This window comes from Sapajus apella, unplaced genomic scaffold (assembly GCF_009761245.1).
Source record: "Sapajus apella isolate SASKATOON/1434 unplaced genomic scaffold, GSC_monkey_1.0 scaffold1, whole genome shotgun sequence".
Lineage (NCBI taxonomy): Eukaryota > Metazoa > Chordata > Mammalia > Primates > Cebidae > Sapajus > Sapajus apella.
The window spans coordinates 59,619,559-59,635,677 of NW_022436941.1; the positions used below are offsets into that span (position 1 = coordinate 59,619,559).

Genomic DNA, 16,119 nt, shown 5'->3' on the forward strand with positions numbered 1-16,119 from the left:
TGAATTGACAGAAACAGGCTTCGGAAAGTGGGTAATAAAAAACTTCTCTGAGCTAAAAGAACATGTTTTAATCCAATGCAAAGAAACTAAGAACCTTCAAAACAGGTTTGACAAAATGCTAATGAGAATAAATAGCTTAGAGAAGAATATAAATGAATTCATGGAGCTGAAAAACACAACATGAGAACTTCACAAAGCATACACAAGTTTCAATAGCTGAATCCACCAAGCAGAAGAAAGGATATCAGAGATTGAAGATCAACTCAATGAAATAAAACAAGAAGGCAAGATTAGAGAAAAAAGAGTAAAAAGAAATGAACAAAGTCTCCAAGAAATATAGGATTATGTGAAAAGACCTAATCTACATTTGATAGGTGTACCTGACTGTGACAGAGAGAATGAATCCAAGCTGGAAAATACTCCTCAGGATATTATCCAGGAAAACTTCCCCAACCCAGCAGGGCAGGCCAATATTCAAGTCCAGGAAATACAGAGAATACCACAAAGATATTCCTCAACAAGAGCAACCCCAAAGCACATCATCCTCAGATTCACCAGGGTTGAAATGAAGAAAAAAATGCTAAGGGAAGCCAGTGAGAAAGGTTGGGTTACGCACAAAGGGAAGCCCATCAGACTCACAGTGGATCTCTCAGCAGAAACCCTACAAGCCAGAAGAGAGTGGGGCCAATATTCAACATCCTTAAAGAAAAGAACTTTCAACCTAGAATTTCATATCCAGCCAAACTAAGCTTCATAACTGAAGGAGAAATAAAATTCATTATGAACAAGCAATTGTGCAGAGATTTCATCACCACCAGACCTGCCTTGAAGCACTAAACACAGAAAGGAGCAACCAGTACCGGTCATTCCAAAAACGTACCAAATGGTAATGAGCATTGACACAATGAAGAAACTGCATCAACAGGCAAAACAACCAGATAGCATTAAAATGGCAGGATCAAATTCACACATAACAATATTAACCCTAAATGTAAATGGGCTAAATGCCCCAATCAAAAGACAAAGACTGGCAAATTGGATAAAAAGTCAAAATCCATTGGTGTGCTGTATCCAGGAAACCGATCTCACGTGCAAGGACACACACAGACTCAAAATAAAGGGATGGAGGAAGATTTACTAAGCAAATGGACAGCAAAAAAAAAAAAAAAAAAGCAGGAGTTGCAATCCTAGTCTCTGATAAAATAGACATTAAACCAACAAAGATCAAAAAGAGACAAAGAAGGGCATTTTATAAAGGTAAAAGGATCAATGCAACAAGAACAGCTAATGATCCTAAATATATATGCACCCAAACAGGAGCACCCAGATACATAAGGCAAGTTCTTAATGATCTACAAATAGATTTACACTCCCACACAATAATAGCGGGAGACTTTAACACTCCACTGTCAATATTAGACAGATCAACGAGACAGAAAATTAACAAGGATATCCAGGACTTGATACTTGAACTCAGAGCTGGACCAAACAAACCTAATAGACATTTACAGAACTTTCCACCCAAATACACAGAATATACGTTCTTCTTAGCACCACATCACATCTACTCTAAAATTGACCACATAATTGAAAGTAAATCACACCTCAGCAAATGCAAAAGAATGGAAATCATAACAAACAGTCTCTCAGACCATGGTGCAATCAAATTAGAACTTAGGATTAAGAAACTAACTAGAACTGCACAACTTCATGGAAACTGAACAACTAGCTCTTGAATGTTGGCTGGATAAACAATCAAATGAAGGCAGAAATAAAGATGTTCTTCAAAACCAACAAGAGCGAAGACACAACATACCAGAATCTTAGGGCCACATTTAAAGCAGTGTCTAGAGGAAAATTTATAGCAACAAATGCCCATATGAGAAGCAAGGAAAGATCTAAAATCGACACCCTATCATAAAAATTGAAAGAGCTAGAGGAGCAACATCAAAACAACTCAAAAGCTAGCAGAAGACAAGAAATAACTAAGATCAGAGCAGAACGGAAGGAGGTAGAGACACAAAAAACCCTTAAAAAAATCAATAAATCCAGGAGGTGGTGTTTTGAAAAGATCAACAAAATAGACCACTAGCCAGATTAATAAAAAAAGAAGAGAGAAGAATCAAATAGATGCAATAAAAAATGAGAAAGGGGAAATAACCATAGATTCCACAGAAATACAATCTACCATCAGAGATTACTACAAACAACTCTATGCACATAAACTAGTAAACCTGAAAGAAATGGATAAATTCCAGGAAACTTGCACCCTCCCAAGCCTAAACCAGGAAGAAGTCGAAACCCTGAAGAGACCAATAACAAGGGCTGAAGTTGAGGCAGCGATTAGCGGCCTACCAATCAAAAAAGCCCAGGTCCAAATGGGTTCACAGCCGAATTCTACCAGACATACAAGGAGGAGCGGGTACCCCTCCTTCTGAAACTATTCCAACCAATCCAAAAAGAGGGAATCCTTCTCAAATCATTTTATGAGACCAACATCATCCTGATACCAAAATCCGGCAGAGACTCAACAAGAAAAGAAAACTTCAGGCCAATATCCATGATGAACGTAGATGTAAAAATCTTCAATAAAATACTGGCAAACCAATTGCAACATAACATCAAAAAGCTTATCCATCATGATCAAGTAGGCTTCATCCCTGGGATGATGGAAGGCTGGTTCAACATAGGCAAGTCTGTAAATGTAATCCACCACATAAACAGAACCAAAGACAAAAACCACGATTATCTCAATAGATGCAGAGAAGGCCTTCAACAAAATTCAACAGCACTTTATGCTAAAAACCCTCAATAAACTAGGTATGGACAGAACATATGTCAAAATAATAAAAGCTATTTACAACAAACCCACAGCCAATATCATACCAAATGGGCAAAAACTGGAAGCATTCCCCTTGAAATCTGGCACTAGACAAAGATGCTCTCTCTTACCACTCCTATTCAATATAGTATTGGAAGTTCTAGCCAGAGCAATCAGGCAAGAAAAAGAAATAAAGGGTATTCAATTAGGAAAGGATGAAGTCAAATTGTCTCTATTTGCAGACAACATGATTGTATATTTAAAAGTACCCAACATCTCAGCCCAAAATCTCCTGAAACTGATAAGCAACTTCAACCAAGTCTCAGGATACAAAATCAATGTGCAGAAATCACAAGCATTCCTACACACCAATAACAGACTTAAAGAGAGCCAAATCAAGAATGAACTGCCATTCACAATTGCTACAAAGAGAATAAAATACCTAGGAATACAACTAACAAAGGATGTCAATAACCTATTCAAGGAGAACTATGAACCACTGCTCAAGGAAATAAGAAAGGACACAAACAGATGGAAAAATATTCCATCATGGTTAGGAAGAATCAATATTGTGAAAATGGCCATACTGCCCAAAGTAATTTATAGATTCAATGCTATCCCCATCAAGCTACCTATGACCCTCTTCACAGTACTGGAAAAAACCACTTTAAACTTGATATGGAACCAAAAGAGAGCCTGCATAGCCAAGACAATTCTAAGCAAAAAGAACAAAGCTGGAGGCATCACGCTACCTGACTTCAAACTATACTACAAGGCTACAGTAATCAAAACAGCATGGTACTGGTACCAAAACAAAGATATAGACCAATGGTACAGAACAGAGGCCTTGGAGGCAACATCACACATCTACAACCATCTGATCTTTGACAAACCTCACAAAAACAAGCAATGGGGAAAGGATTCCCTGTTTAATAAATGGTGTTGGGAAAACTGGCTAGCCATGTGCAGAAAGCAGAAACTGGACCCCTTCCTGACACCTTACACTAAAATTAACTCCAGATGGATTAAAGACTTAAACATAAGACCTAACACCATAAAAACCCTAGAAGAAAGCCTAGGCAAAACCATTCAGGACATAGGCATAAGCCAGGACTTCACGATTAAAACACCAAAAGCACTGGCAACAAAAGCCAAATAGACAAATGGGATCTAATTAAACTCCAGAGCTTCTGTACAGCAAAAGAAACAATCATTAGAGTGAACCAGCAATCAACAGAATGGGAAAACATTTTTACAATCTACTCATCTGACAAAGGGCTAATATCCAGAATCTACAAAGAACTAAAATAGATTTACAAGAAAAAAACAAACAACCCCTTCAAAAAGTAGGCAAAGGACATGAACAGACACTTTTCAGAAAAGACATATATGAGGCCAACAAACATAAGAAAAAATGCTCATCATCACTGGTCATTAGAGAAATGCAAATCAAAACCACATTGAGATACCATCTCACTCCATCTTAGAATGGCGATCATTAAAAAATCTGGAGACAACAGATGCTGGAGAGGATGTGGAGAAATAGGAACACTTTTACACTGTTGGTGGGAGTGTAAATTAGTTCAACCATTGTGAAAGACAGTGTGGTGATTCCTCAAGCACCTAGAAACAGAAATTCCATTTGACCCAGCAATCCCATTACTAGGTATATATCCAATGGATTATAAATCGTTCTATTATAAAGACACATGTACACATATCTTCACTGCAGCACTGTTTACAATATCAAAGACTGGGAACCAACCCAAGTGCCAACTGATGATAGACTGGACAAGGAAAATGTGGCACATATACACCATGGAATACTATGCAGCCATAAAAAATGATGAGTTCATGTCCTTTGTAGGGATATGAATGAATCTGGATGGAAACCACCATCCTCAGCAAACTGACACAAGAACAGAAAATCAAACACTGCATGTTCTCACTCATAGGCGGGTGTTGAACAATGAGAACACATGGACACAAGGAGGGGAGCATCACACACTAGGGTCTGTTGGGGGGGGACTAGGGGAGGGACAGTGGGGGTAGGGAGTTGGGGAGGGATAACATGGGGAGAAATGCCAGATATAGATGATGGGGGGATGGAGGCAGCAAACCACATTGCCATGTGTGTACCTATGCAACAATCCTGCATGTTCTGCACATGTACCCCAGAACTTAAAGTGCAACAAAATATATATATATATATATATAAACAAATCTAAACTGTCAATAAAATATGATATATAATAATAAAATATAAATAATAAAATAGTGGAAAAAATAAAAAAGAAACCTTGACACACGAAAAAAGTGTATTACAGGACTAGATTATAGGTAATCGCACAAGTGTACTCGTACTCCACAAGAGCTGGTCGACTTGCACTGCAATGAATAGTTGCTTTTTTCTTTCCTTTTTTTTTTTTTGGAGACAGAGTCTTGCTTTGTTGCAACCTCAAACTCCTGGGCTCCAGGGATCCTGCTGCCTCAGCCTCCTGAGGAGCTAGGACTACAGGCATGAACCACCACACCCCGCAAAATTTTTTTTAATTTTTAGTAGAGATGAGGTCTCACTGTGTCGCCCAGGCTTGTCTCAAGCTCCTGGACTCAAATGATTCTCTCACCTCGGCCTCTCAAAGGGCTAGGATTACAGGTGAGAGCTACCACACCTGGCCACATTTTTTCTTTTAGGGCATGAGTCTCCTTGGAGAATACATTCAGATTCATTTTCTGCGTGGCGCTGTTTTTTCTGAGCTTCTTCTATGATTTGATATATACCTGCATGAGTATTCCCTATTAAATCTTCCCATCTTCTATGCCACATGTCTACGTTGTTTTGGGCACATGGAAATCCATTTCACATGCACTTATACACAGACCACAAATTTGGTGGTAACAATACCGACGGTGGAACAGCAACCCCATGACGTGCCTTCTTATCCTACCACACATGTCATTATCTTCTGTGGCTTCTTCATGCAAATACAGCTTTGATTTGCTAAAAGCTCCTGGAATTTCCTCAGCTGGAAAAAATGCCAATGTAGACCCATACTTCATTTTTAACTGACCTTTTTGTCATTACCATTTCACATGGCCAATCCACTCATCTGAGTTTTCTGTCAAAGGCATCAGGCTGAATGAAAAAAACAAACTTTACTGGTAACAACTTGAAATTCACTCTTAGTAGCCTTGATTGCACCTATTTCTGAATCTGTCATTGCAGTTTGGGGATTCAATTCGATATTAGGGATTTTAGGCAATGGATTTTGATCTTTCAGCATTTCAATACTCGGGATATGGCATTTAGGACTGTTTCCTTTGGAATTATGATCGGCACTGCTTTGACCAACAGAAGGTAGTGGAAATGAAACTGTCAGTTCTAGGCCTAGCCTTTCAAACAGCTGGCACCTTCAGCTTTCTTACTCTTGAAATCCAGCCACCATGTAAAGACATTCAGGAAAGATTACTGAAGACTGAGAGACCATGTAGAGAGAGAGAAGCCACATGGAGGACAACTAAGACTTCCTCTCTGACAGAAAGCATTAAGGCTGTTGACATATGAGTGAGGTCATTTCAGAATTTCCAGGCCCAGCTGAGCTCCCAGCTGAACACAGCTACATGAACGTCCTCAGCCTGTACTACATGCAACAGAAGAATGACCCAGCTGACCCATAAAATCATGAGAAAAAATACACTACAAAACTAGCCACTCAGTTTTGGGTATTCTATTACACAGCAATAGATAAAAAGAAATGGTACCTGGAAGTGGAGTGCTGCCACATAAAAAACCTTAAACATGTGGCATTGGCTTTGCAACCTGGTGGAGGCTAACAAAGGCAAGGAGAGAACTGTTCATGGAGGTTGGAAGAGCAGTGCAGAAATTCTTATTGGAAGCTTAAGAACAGTAAGCTCATTTTATTGTTTTCTATACTGGTAAAACTTCTGGCAACACTGTCACTGCAGTAACTGGAGGAAGATAGAGAGGACACCCAATAAATCTGTGTATTCAGCTAACGAGGTTTCCAGGGGAAATGATGAAAGTGACAACTGGCTTCATTTAACTGATCATAATAAAGAATGAGAAGAAAGAACTAAGCTAAATAACTAACGGTTCAGATTTTCACCAACATATAGAGAAAAGATTTCCGACTCAGGACTTCCTGAATTAGAAAATAAAACCTTGTCTCTAAAAAAAAAACAAGAAATTTCAACATGAGTTTTGGATGAGACAAACGTTCAAACCATAGCACTGCCAGTAAAATATGGCCTCAGAGTCAATATCAAGCCAAGGGCACAACCATATGACCATTCATTAATCACTCAGAAAGAAGGTGCCTCATGTAGCCACATAGCTAGATATGCAATCTTCTGGAATCTTAAGGATGTTGCCCACAGTACCTTAACTTGCATACCAAAGTAGAGAGAGGCCTACCTCCAAGAGACTTGGGGGTGTGGCTTCTGATTAAATTTAGCATATTAAAAGCCCACTATATTTTTGAGGGAAATGTATCCACTTGGACACAAAAGGACAGAGGCAGTTGAAAACGAAAAGAGGTCTGTGGGCTCCCAGATTTCTACAGGCAGGGAACAGGCTAAGAAAGCTACTCAGCTGCAAATATGAGCCAATTTCCAAAAAGCACACAAAGAGATGCTCACCAGCATGAGTCTTTAGGGATGCAAATCTACACCACAATGAGACGCCAACTCACATACACTGAGCTGGCTATAATTTTTAAAAAATGTACAATAACAAGTGTTAGCAAAGATGTGGAGAAGCTAGAACCCTTATCCACACTGCTAGGAGGAATGTAAAAAGGAGCAGGTACTTTGGGGAAGTTTGGTAGTTCTTTAAAAAGTTAAACATACAGTTACCATATGACCCAGCAATTCCACTCCTGAACATATAAGCAAGAGAACTCAAAATACATATCCACAAAAATACTTCTATGTGACTCTTCATAGCAGCAGTAATCATAGCAAAAACAGGAAACAACCCAAATGTCTATCAATTGATGAATGGTTAAACAAAATGTGTTATAGCCACACAAAAAAACGATTGAGCCATCAAAATGAATAAAGAACTGAGATGCACTAGAAAACAGCTGAACTTTGAAAACATACTAAGTGAAAGAAGCCAGTCACAGGAGGCCACATATGAAGGTGCTACCTTGAATTTTGATTCTGGAGTCAGGAGAAGTCTTTTTGAGGAAGTGACAATTCAGCAGAGTGTGGGGAAAAGAGCTTTCCAGGAAAGAACGTGTATGATAGCCCAAGGAAGAGGAGAGCATAGCCATGCGAGGAACTGCTGTGAGGCCACTGTAGGAATTTCTAGGAATGTGAAAACACTGTGAACGTGAACTTGGAGAAATAGGCCAGTTTGTGCAGGTCTTTAGGTTATTGAGGTGGTTTGAAACTGCCAATAAATAGCCCCCCTTTCTCAAAATGGATTTTTTTTTTTTTTTTGAGGCTGGAGTGCAGCGGCATGATCTCAGCTCACTGCATCCTCCGTCTCCCGGGTTCAAGTAATTCCCCTGCCTCAGCCTCCCTAACAGCTGGGATTACAGGCTTGCACCTCCACACCCAGCTAATTTTTGTATTTTTAGTAGAGACAGGGTTTCTCCATGTAGCCCAGGCTGGTTTTGAACTTCTGGTCTCAAGCAATCCACCTGCCTTGGCCTCCCAAAGTGCTGGGATTATAGGCGTGAGCCACCACACCCGGCCTCCAAATGGATCTTGAGAAATAAAATAGGTAAGTTAAGCAGAGGGGGATCAAAGTATACTTGTATAACCTCTAAAGCCAGGTCAGGGGACACAGCTTAGTTGAGAGCTAAATCAGCCTATGCCTGCTACCTGCTAACTGTCACAGTCACCCACTAGTCCAAATCCTGGAACAGCCCCTTCGAAGCAAAGTTCTAAAAAATACAAATATCCAGATGGCTGCTTCCCAGTGTCCAGGTGGAAGCGAAGAACTCACTCCCATGTCCAGCACATTTTTTTTTTCTGAGACAGAGTTTTGCCGTGTCACCCGGGCTGAAGTGCAGTGGCATGATCTTGGCTCACTGCAATCTCTGCTTCCCGGTTCAAACGATTCTGCCTCAGCCTCCTGAGTAGCTGGGACTACAGGCATGCACCACTATGTGTAGCTAATTTTTGTATCTTTAGTGGAGACAGGGTTTCACCATGTTGAGCAGGCTGGTCTTGGCTTCCCAAAGTGCTGGGATTACAGGCATGAGTCACCTCACCTGCCCTCGCACATTTGATAGATGAACTCCACCCAGTCAAGAACTACAAACCAAAACAACATCTCCACCTCTGTGACAGAAATAAACTGTGAGGCAGGAGGTCAAAGCCTTAGGGAAAAATCTCCCCACGTGGAAACCAGGGCAGTAGAACCAAACGTGTTTCCATCTAGCAATTATATTAAAGATTTTAAATGGAAAACCACTTGAGACCTTTAAAAGAGGTGTGATTTATGTTTAAATATTCCACTTTGGATGCTGGGTGGAAAATAAACTGGACAGGGGCAAGTGTGGAGGCAGGGAAAATAATCTATTCAATTAGGGTGGACTCATAAATCTATTGGATGCTTCTGGCTGCAAATAAATAGAAATTCAGACTCAAGCTAGGAGATTTATCAACTCAAATAACTGAAAGTCCACAGGTCAGGTGAGCTTTAAGTGTGGTACAATCAGTAGCTCACTGATGTTACCAGGATCTTTGTCTCTTTTATTCACTGTCCTTGGTGCTGTCTTTATTGTAAGGCTAATTTCAACTCATGATTATAAGACAGCTACCAATAACCACTGGGGCTACATATTTTCATGTTCACATATTTCAATTTTAAGATATAAAATTTCTTTGGCAAGTATAGATATAATTACTTTACTAGAGTCTAATTGAGCCTAGTTTGATCACTTGCCCACCATGGGAGCGATATGAATCATCAGGAAAACTTCAAGTGCTGGTTAACCTACTCTAATCCACCCCTGGAGCTACAAATGGAATCAGTTTCCATAAGCTTGTATGGAGCGGAAATGGATATCTTAATAAAAGGAATGTTCTTGGCCAGGCAAGGTGGCTCACACCTGTAATCCCAGCACTTCAGGAGACCGAGGCAGGAGGATCATGAGGTCAGGAGTTTAAGACCAGTCTGGCCAATACAGTGAAACCCTGTTTCTACTAAAAATACAAAAAATTAGCAGGTGTGGTGGCATGAGCCTGTAATCCCAGCTACTTGGGAGGCTGAGACAGGAGAATCATATGATCACACCATTGTACTCTAGCCCAGGTGACAGTGCAAGATTCCGTCTCAAAAAAACAAAAAGTTCTTATAGGAAGAAAGAACAGGGACTGGTGATGCAGTAAGAACCCAATGGATGTTTGCTGTTTCTCTTCTCTAAGCTAGACCATATTTTGGCTCTTTTAATTACAGTGAGGCAAAGCATAGAATAACAAAATGGCTAGGTGTGGTGCCCACACCTATAATCCCAGCACTTTGGGAGGCTGAGGCAGGAGAACTGCTTGAAGCCAGGAGTTTGAGACCAGCCTTTCTACAAATAATAGAAAAATATAACACCAAAACACCAAGACCAATCAGAGTTTTATACTCCTTTTATTCTCTATCAAATGCAATTCTAAGCAATGTCCAGGTACTATCCAAACAGCTTCCAGCCCTCTGCCAAAGGCGAAATTCTTCAATCATGTGAACAGTGCTGAGTCCTGATGTTTGTTTGGTTCATCTTGCCAGGGGGATGGCAGATACAGAGAAGTTGTTCTTTCACCCTATGGCCAAACCTCTGTAAGGATAACAGGGAAAATGGATTTGGAGAAAGATAGGTGATCTGGTCTTTTATTATTTTTCCAGGTTGAAGTTGGGGAAGGGGATTATAGGTCTCCCTTATCAGTGTAGTTATGAAGGGTCACAAGAGCTTGGAATCTTTCATTTAAGAGTAACAGTCTTTTTTTTTTTTTTTTTTTTTTTTTTCTTTTTGAAGGAGTCTTGCTCTGTCACCCAGGCTGGAATGTAGTGGCATGATCTCAGCTCACTGCAACCTCTGCCTCTCAACTACAAGCAATTCTCCTGCCTCAGCCTCCTGAGTAACCAGTACTACATGTATCTGCCACTATGCCCACCTAATTTTTGTATTTTGAGCAGAGATGGGGTTTTACCATATAGGCCATTCTGGTCCAAACTCCTTACCCTGTGGCCTCCCAAAATGTGCTAATTCCATTACTTCCAATAAATAGAAAAAAAAAATCAGTAAATGGGCAAGTCGAGGAGTCTCTGGACCCATGTAAAATATGTTCCTATGGTCTCCTACATGAAAAAGATGGGAAACTACAGCAGTAAGAGCAAGAAATCCTGGTGGCTTCTAGGATAATGATAAGAAAGATGGAAAGATGTGGACTAATTCAAAATGTATTTTGGAATAGAATCAAAATGATTGGATGATATATCAGATACAAGAATAAACAAAGTAGAGAATAAATGACTCCCAGATTTCTGGTTGAAACATCTAAGTAGACTGTGGTGCCATTTCCTGAGACAGGAAAGAGCATAGGAAGTGCAGGTTAGTAAACATAGTCAAGAATCTCATCTCATTTCGAATAATGTAAATTTGAGACACATGAGAGATCTCTAAGTGCAAACATCAATAAGCAGTTGGATAGTCTAATATTAACAGTCCTAACAAGATAGGGAGGCCTGGCCTGGAGACACAGATACAGAAGCTGCCTAGCCCCTCTCCCTACTCTCCCATCCACAGCCTGTGGTTAGAGGACTTTTGAAAGTCAGGGCACACTTCTGCTTGGGAGACTGCATGGTTCTAATAGTCTCATATAACAGGGAGGCCCAGAGGAGGATGTCTGTCTATCAAGGCATATGTTATCCCACCCACAGGAGCTCCAGTTTGTGACCATGGCCAGACTTTGCCTTGCATAGCCAACTCCTGTTCAGCAGAGCAAAAGTAACTTTTCACCATCCTCAGGCTATGATAGAAAAAAGGCTTTATATATACTATTTTTTTTCCACAAATGAGACTTTTTATTTGCCACTACTGTAAGTCTGAACTTTAAACAGATTCTTGGACTAGTGGTTCATATCCATCAGCTCGTTCAACTTTAGCACCTGTCTCACCTGCAGTGGCTTTTCTAGAACTACTGCCTTCACCATGAAGCTCCATGAATTTTCCAAATTCAAACTCAGGCTTCTTCAGCATTTTTACTTTTCTAACGAAGACATCATGGAGAGGATAAATAGATGAGCAAGGATTTTCTGTGTCTTTTCAATGCTGTCTGGAATCAATTTATTGACCACTTCTTTCATGTCATTTGTCTGCACCTCTCAGGTCATGATTTCCATCACCTTCTTCTGTATTTGGCAGACCTGTTGGTGCTGAGCATAAGACGTCTTCCGTATCTGATTGTTGTGTTTTTTAGTAAAACCAACAGAGAGAAGACAAAGCAAATAACCATTGGTAGTCGTGACATCAACAAGAGCTTCAATCATTGTCTGCCATTTTTTGACCATGGAACACATTTTGTCATGGGTAAGATCCATGCTATGGAAGTTGGTCAGTAGTTTTTGCCCTGAACATCTTCAGTAATCAGCTTCAATTTCCTAAATGCAACTTTGTCATTCTGCAAATCAGCAAGACTAACTTAAAACACTTGACCCTTGAGACCATCAGATGCAGTTTTGGTTCCTTGGGTCCTGGTGACTAGCGTCTTTCCAATATTTCTTATACTGAACATAGCAGGTGCTTTCACATCATACCAATCTTTCTTAGCAAATGGATCAACCACTTTCTTCTTGGCTCCCTTTTTGCCACCTTTCATAAGGTGCTTGTTCTTGCCATCCACCATGGTGCTGCTCAGAGAGCCAAAAGGGCTATATATACAATTCTTATACAAACTGCACAATTTTAAAAGTTGTATTTCTGGATTTTCAGTTGTTAAGAGAAAAACAGAACTTATTTTCCATTTTGACCTTGCATCCTAAGATTTTCTTTCTTTCTTTCTTTTTTTTTTTTTTGAGACAAGGTCTCACTCTGTCACCTAAGTTGGAGTGCAATAGTGCAATCACAGCTTACTGCAGCCTCCACCTCTTGGGCTCAATTGCTCAATTGACCCTCCTGCCTCAGCTTCCCGAGAAGCTGTGACTATAGGTACATGCCACCATGCCTGGCTAATTTTTCCATTTTTTGTAGAGATAAGGTCTCACTATGTTGCGTAGGCTGATCTTGAACTCCTGAGCTCAAATGATCTACCCACCTTGGCCTCCCAAAGTGCTAGGATTACAGGCATGAGCCACCACCCCTGACCATATCCTGAGATTTTCTAAATTCACCTATTTATTATGATCATTTATCTATATAATCTTTTTTGTTTTCTCTATACACAATCACATTGTCTGGGAATAATGGTTCCATTCCTTCCTTTCCTAGCTTTTTTTCGTTTTTAAAAACTGAGACATAATTTACATACTTTAAAATTCACCCTTTTAAAGTGAACATGTCAGTGGTTTTTATTTAGTGTATTCCGAAGGTTATGCAGCTATCACCATTGTCTAATTCTAGAAAAATTTCATTATCCGAAAAAGAAACCCTGTACTCATTAGCATTGATGCCTTACAGCCATTAATCAACTGTTTCCTGAAGCATCAATTTTGCTAAAATTCATTTACTAAATAATCATTGTGTAGTTATTATATGCTACACATGGTTTTAGGCATTAGGTATTCAATATGTAATGAGATAAAGTTCTTCCTTTTGAGGAGAAAAAGACAATTTAAAAACAGTGTTTTGACAATAAAAGAGCTCAGATATATAATGGACTAGGATGCAAAAATGCATAAATTTTTACAATAAAACTTAGAACTTCAAGGTAAATTTCCTGTTGGACCAGGCACTGCAAGCTCTGCCCCAGCCCTATGGTGATATGCTTTCATTCTCCTTTCCTGCTGCAGCCAATACGAGCACTTTATAGGAAAAGGCTGAGAAACACTGCTTTAATGTTCATCTGTATACTGAAGGAATATGCATGCAATGATTACAGGTTGAAGCAATAAACCAAAGACTTCTGGCTTAGGCATAAATATTGCCCAATTATTTAGTAATCATAAATTGGTATACTCCATTCATCCATTGAACAAATAATGAGTGAGTTTCTTATTAGCACACAATGGAAGACATAAAAATATGAAAGATACATGGTCCTGATCTTAAAAGTTTTACTGAAATCACTAGATACCTAAGAAAATATAATAATGTATTAGAGTTTCGAATCAGACATAACAGGCAAATCGCTTCTGGAAAATAAAAAAAAATTCTTCCATTATGGAATTTATCCATTGTAAACAAAATGAAACACTTTATAAAAATGTTCAGCTGGGTGTGGTGGTTCACAGATCTCCTGAGTCCAGGAATTTGAGCCTGCAATGAGCTGTGATTACACCTCTGTATTCCAGCCTGGGCAACAGAGTGAGACCATGTCTCTAAAAATGAATAAATAATAATTAAATAAAAATAAATACATAAAATACTTATGTCATCCTGGAACTTACACTTGGATCACCTGTTCCTAGTATCTGCAAATATAACTAGACATCAAAAAGGAGTTGAATTAATCTATTATCCAAAGTAAATTACTAGTAACTGTACTGACTTACTTTTCAGTGCCTCATTCATTTGTGCCTTGTGGTTAGCTGCATGATACCAGGTGATCTCAGCGCCATCTTCTGTGGTAATCTGGTTATTTCTCTGAAAATATTCCAGTATATTTTCACTCCACGATCCTAAAACAACAGTATTTACATGAAAAGTAATATTGTTTTCTATAGGGTAAAAATTTTAAAAATTAATTTCATTGTGTATATTTAAGATATACATATGCTGTTATGTGCTATATATAGATAGTAAAACGGTTACTATAGTGAAGCAAATGAACATATCCATCATCTCACATGCCTATGTTCTGTGTGTGTTGCAAGAACAGCTAAAATCTCATTTAACATGAATCCCTTACATATAGTACGATTTTATTACCTGGAGTCCTCATGTTGCACATTAGATCTCAACTTGTTCATCTTTTTTTTTTTTTTCCAATTTGAGAGCAGGAACTGTTTATTAACTGATCAGCTTAGAAAAATAACCATGGTAGTCACTTTAGTTCATTCATCTAATAAGCCTGTTGATCTGGTCCTCCCTGTTGCCAGCATCTCCACCTTCTACAAAATGGGTGGTCATTTTCTTCATTCTGCCTCATGGAGAAGATAATTTGAAGGGCAATGGGAAGTTATTTGCTTCTCTGAAGCATTTTCCAACAGTACAGATCTCACGAATCAGATCCTCTATGCAGATGATGCCATATTTACCAAGAGATTGAGCAATCAAAGTGTTATCTGTCAAAGCAATTCACTTCTTGTTGATTTTGCCATAACCATGTTTATAGATTAGTTCATTTACTGACTTTGGATTTGAGTACCCCCATGCAATATATACCCCCTGCATATTAACTGAAGCCTTGTTGAGTTTCACAAATGTCCCACTGAAGATTTGACAGAGGCAAAGAAGCTGTAACACCTTTCGGCTCACACCATTGATACCTCTGATCCTGATGACAAATGCCGATTTGGGTGCTACAGGTACCTAGAAGTTGCCAGCTTGTCTTCTCATCCTAGCCATTTGAATTTCAGTTCTGTATATCTGCCGATATTCCTTGTGATAGTGCTTTATTTTTTCATAGATAGCTTCCTCTTTGCCTTTCAAAGCATCTTTTGGGCGAAATTCTTTCTCCTGTACTTGATCTTCAGCTCTGTGAAATTCTTTCACTTTTTCTTAAGGTTTCTGGCACAGCAGGAACCTTCTTCTCTTCTATGCCCTCCATGGTTCCAGCCAGAAAAAGAGGCAACTTGTTCATCTTATATAACTGTTCTGTATCCTCTACCTACATCTCCCCATTTCCTCTGCTTCCCTCTCTCCTAACCATTGCTTTGTTCTCTATTTCCGTTACATTTGAATTTTTTTGATTCCACATATAAGTGAGCTCATGCACTATTTGTCTTTCTGTGTCTTAGTTCACTTAGCATAATGTTCTCTGGGTTCATCCACGTTGTGGAAAATGGCAAGTCCTCATTCTTCTTTAGGGCTGAATAATATTCCATTTTCCCTGTGTACCACAGTTTATTTATCCATTCATCTATCAACAAACACTGGTTGTTTCCATACCTTGGCTACTGTAAATAATGCTGCAATGAACATGGGAGTGCAGACATCTTTACAAAGTGGTGATTTCAT

General features: G+C 39.3%; 1 protein-coding gene and 1 pseudogene across 4 annotated transcripts in view; both read right to left on the reverse strand.

Annotated features, from left to right (window-relative positions):
* FAM151B (family with sequence similarity 151 member B) overlaps positions 1-16,119 on the reverse strand; it is a 59,908-nt gene that overhangs the window by 34,183 nt on the left and 9,606 nt on the right. For 2 of the 4 annotated variants that reach the window (XM_032277253.1, XM_032277256.1), the window contains exon 2: positions 14,493-14,618. The exons of 1 other annotated variant lie outside the window; for it this stretch is intronic. In XM_032277253.1, the coding sequence (XP_032133144.1) occupies positions 14,493-14,618 (126 nt within the window). Of the gene's footprint in view, positions 1-14,492; positions 14,619-14,868; positions 16,038-16,119 lie in introns of those variants that run through there. One more of the 4 variants, XM_032277254.1, reaches the window with a different exon arrangement.
* Positions 11,844-12,789, reverse strand: LOC116551151 (annotated as a pseudogene).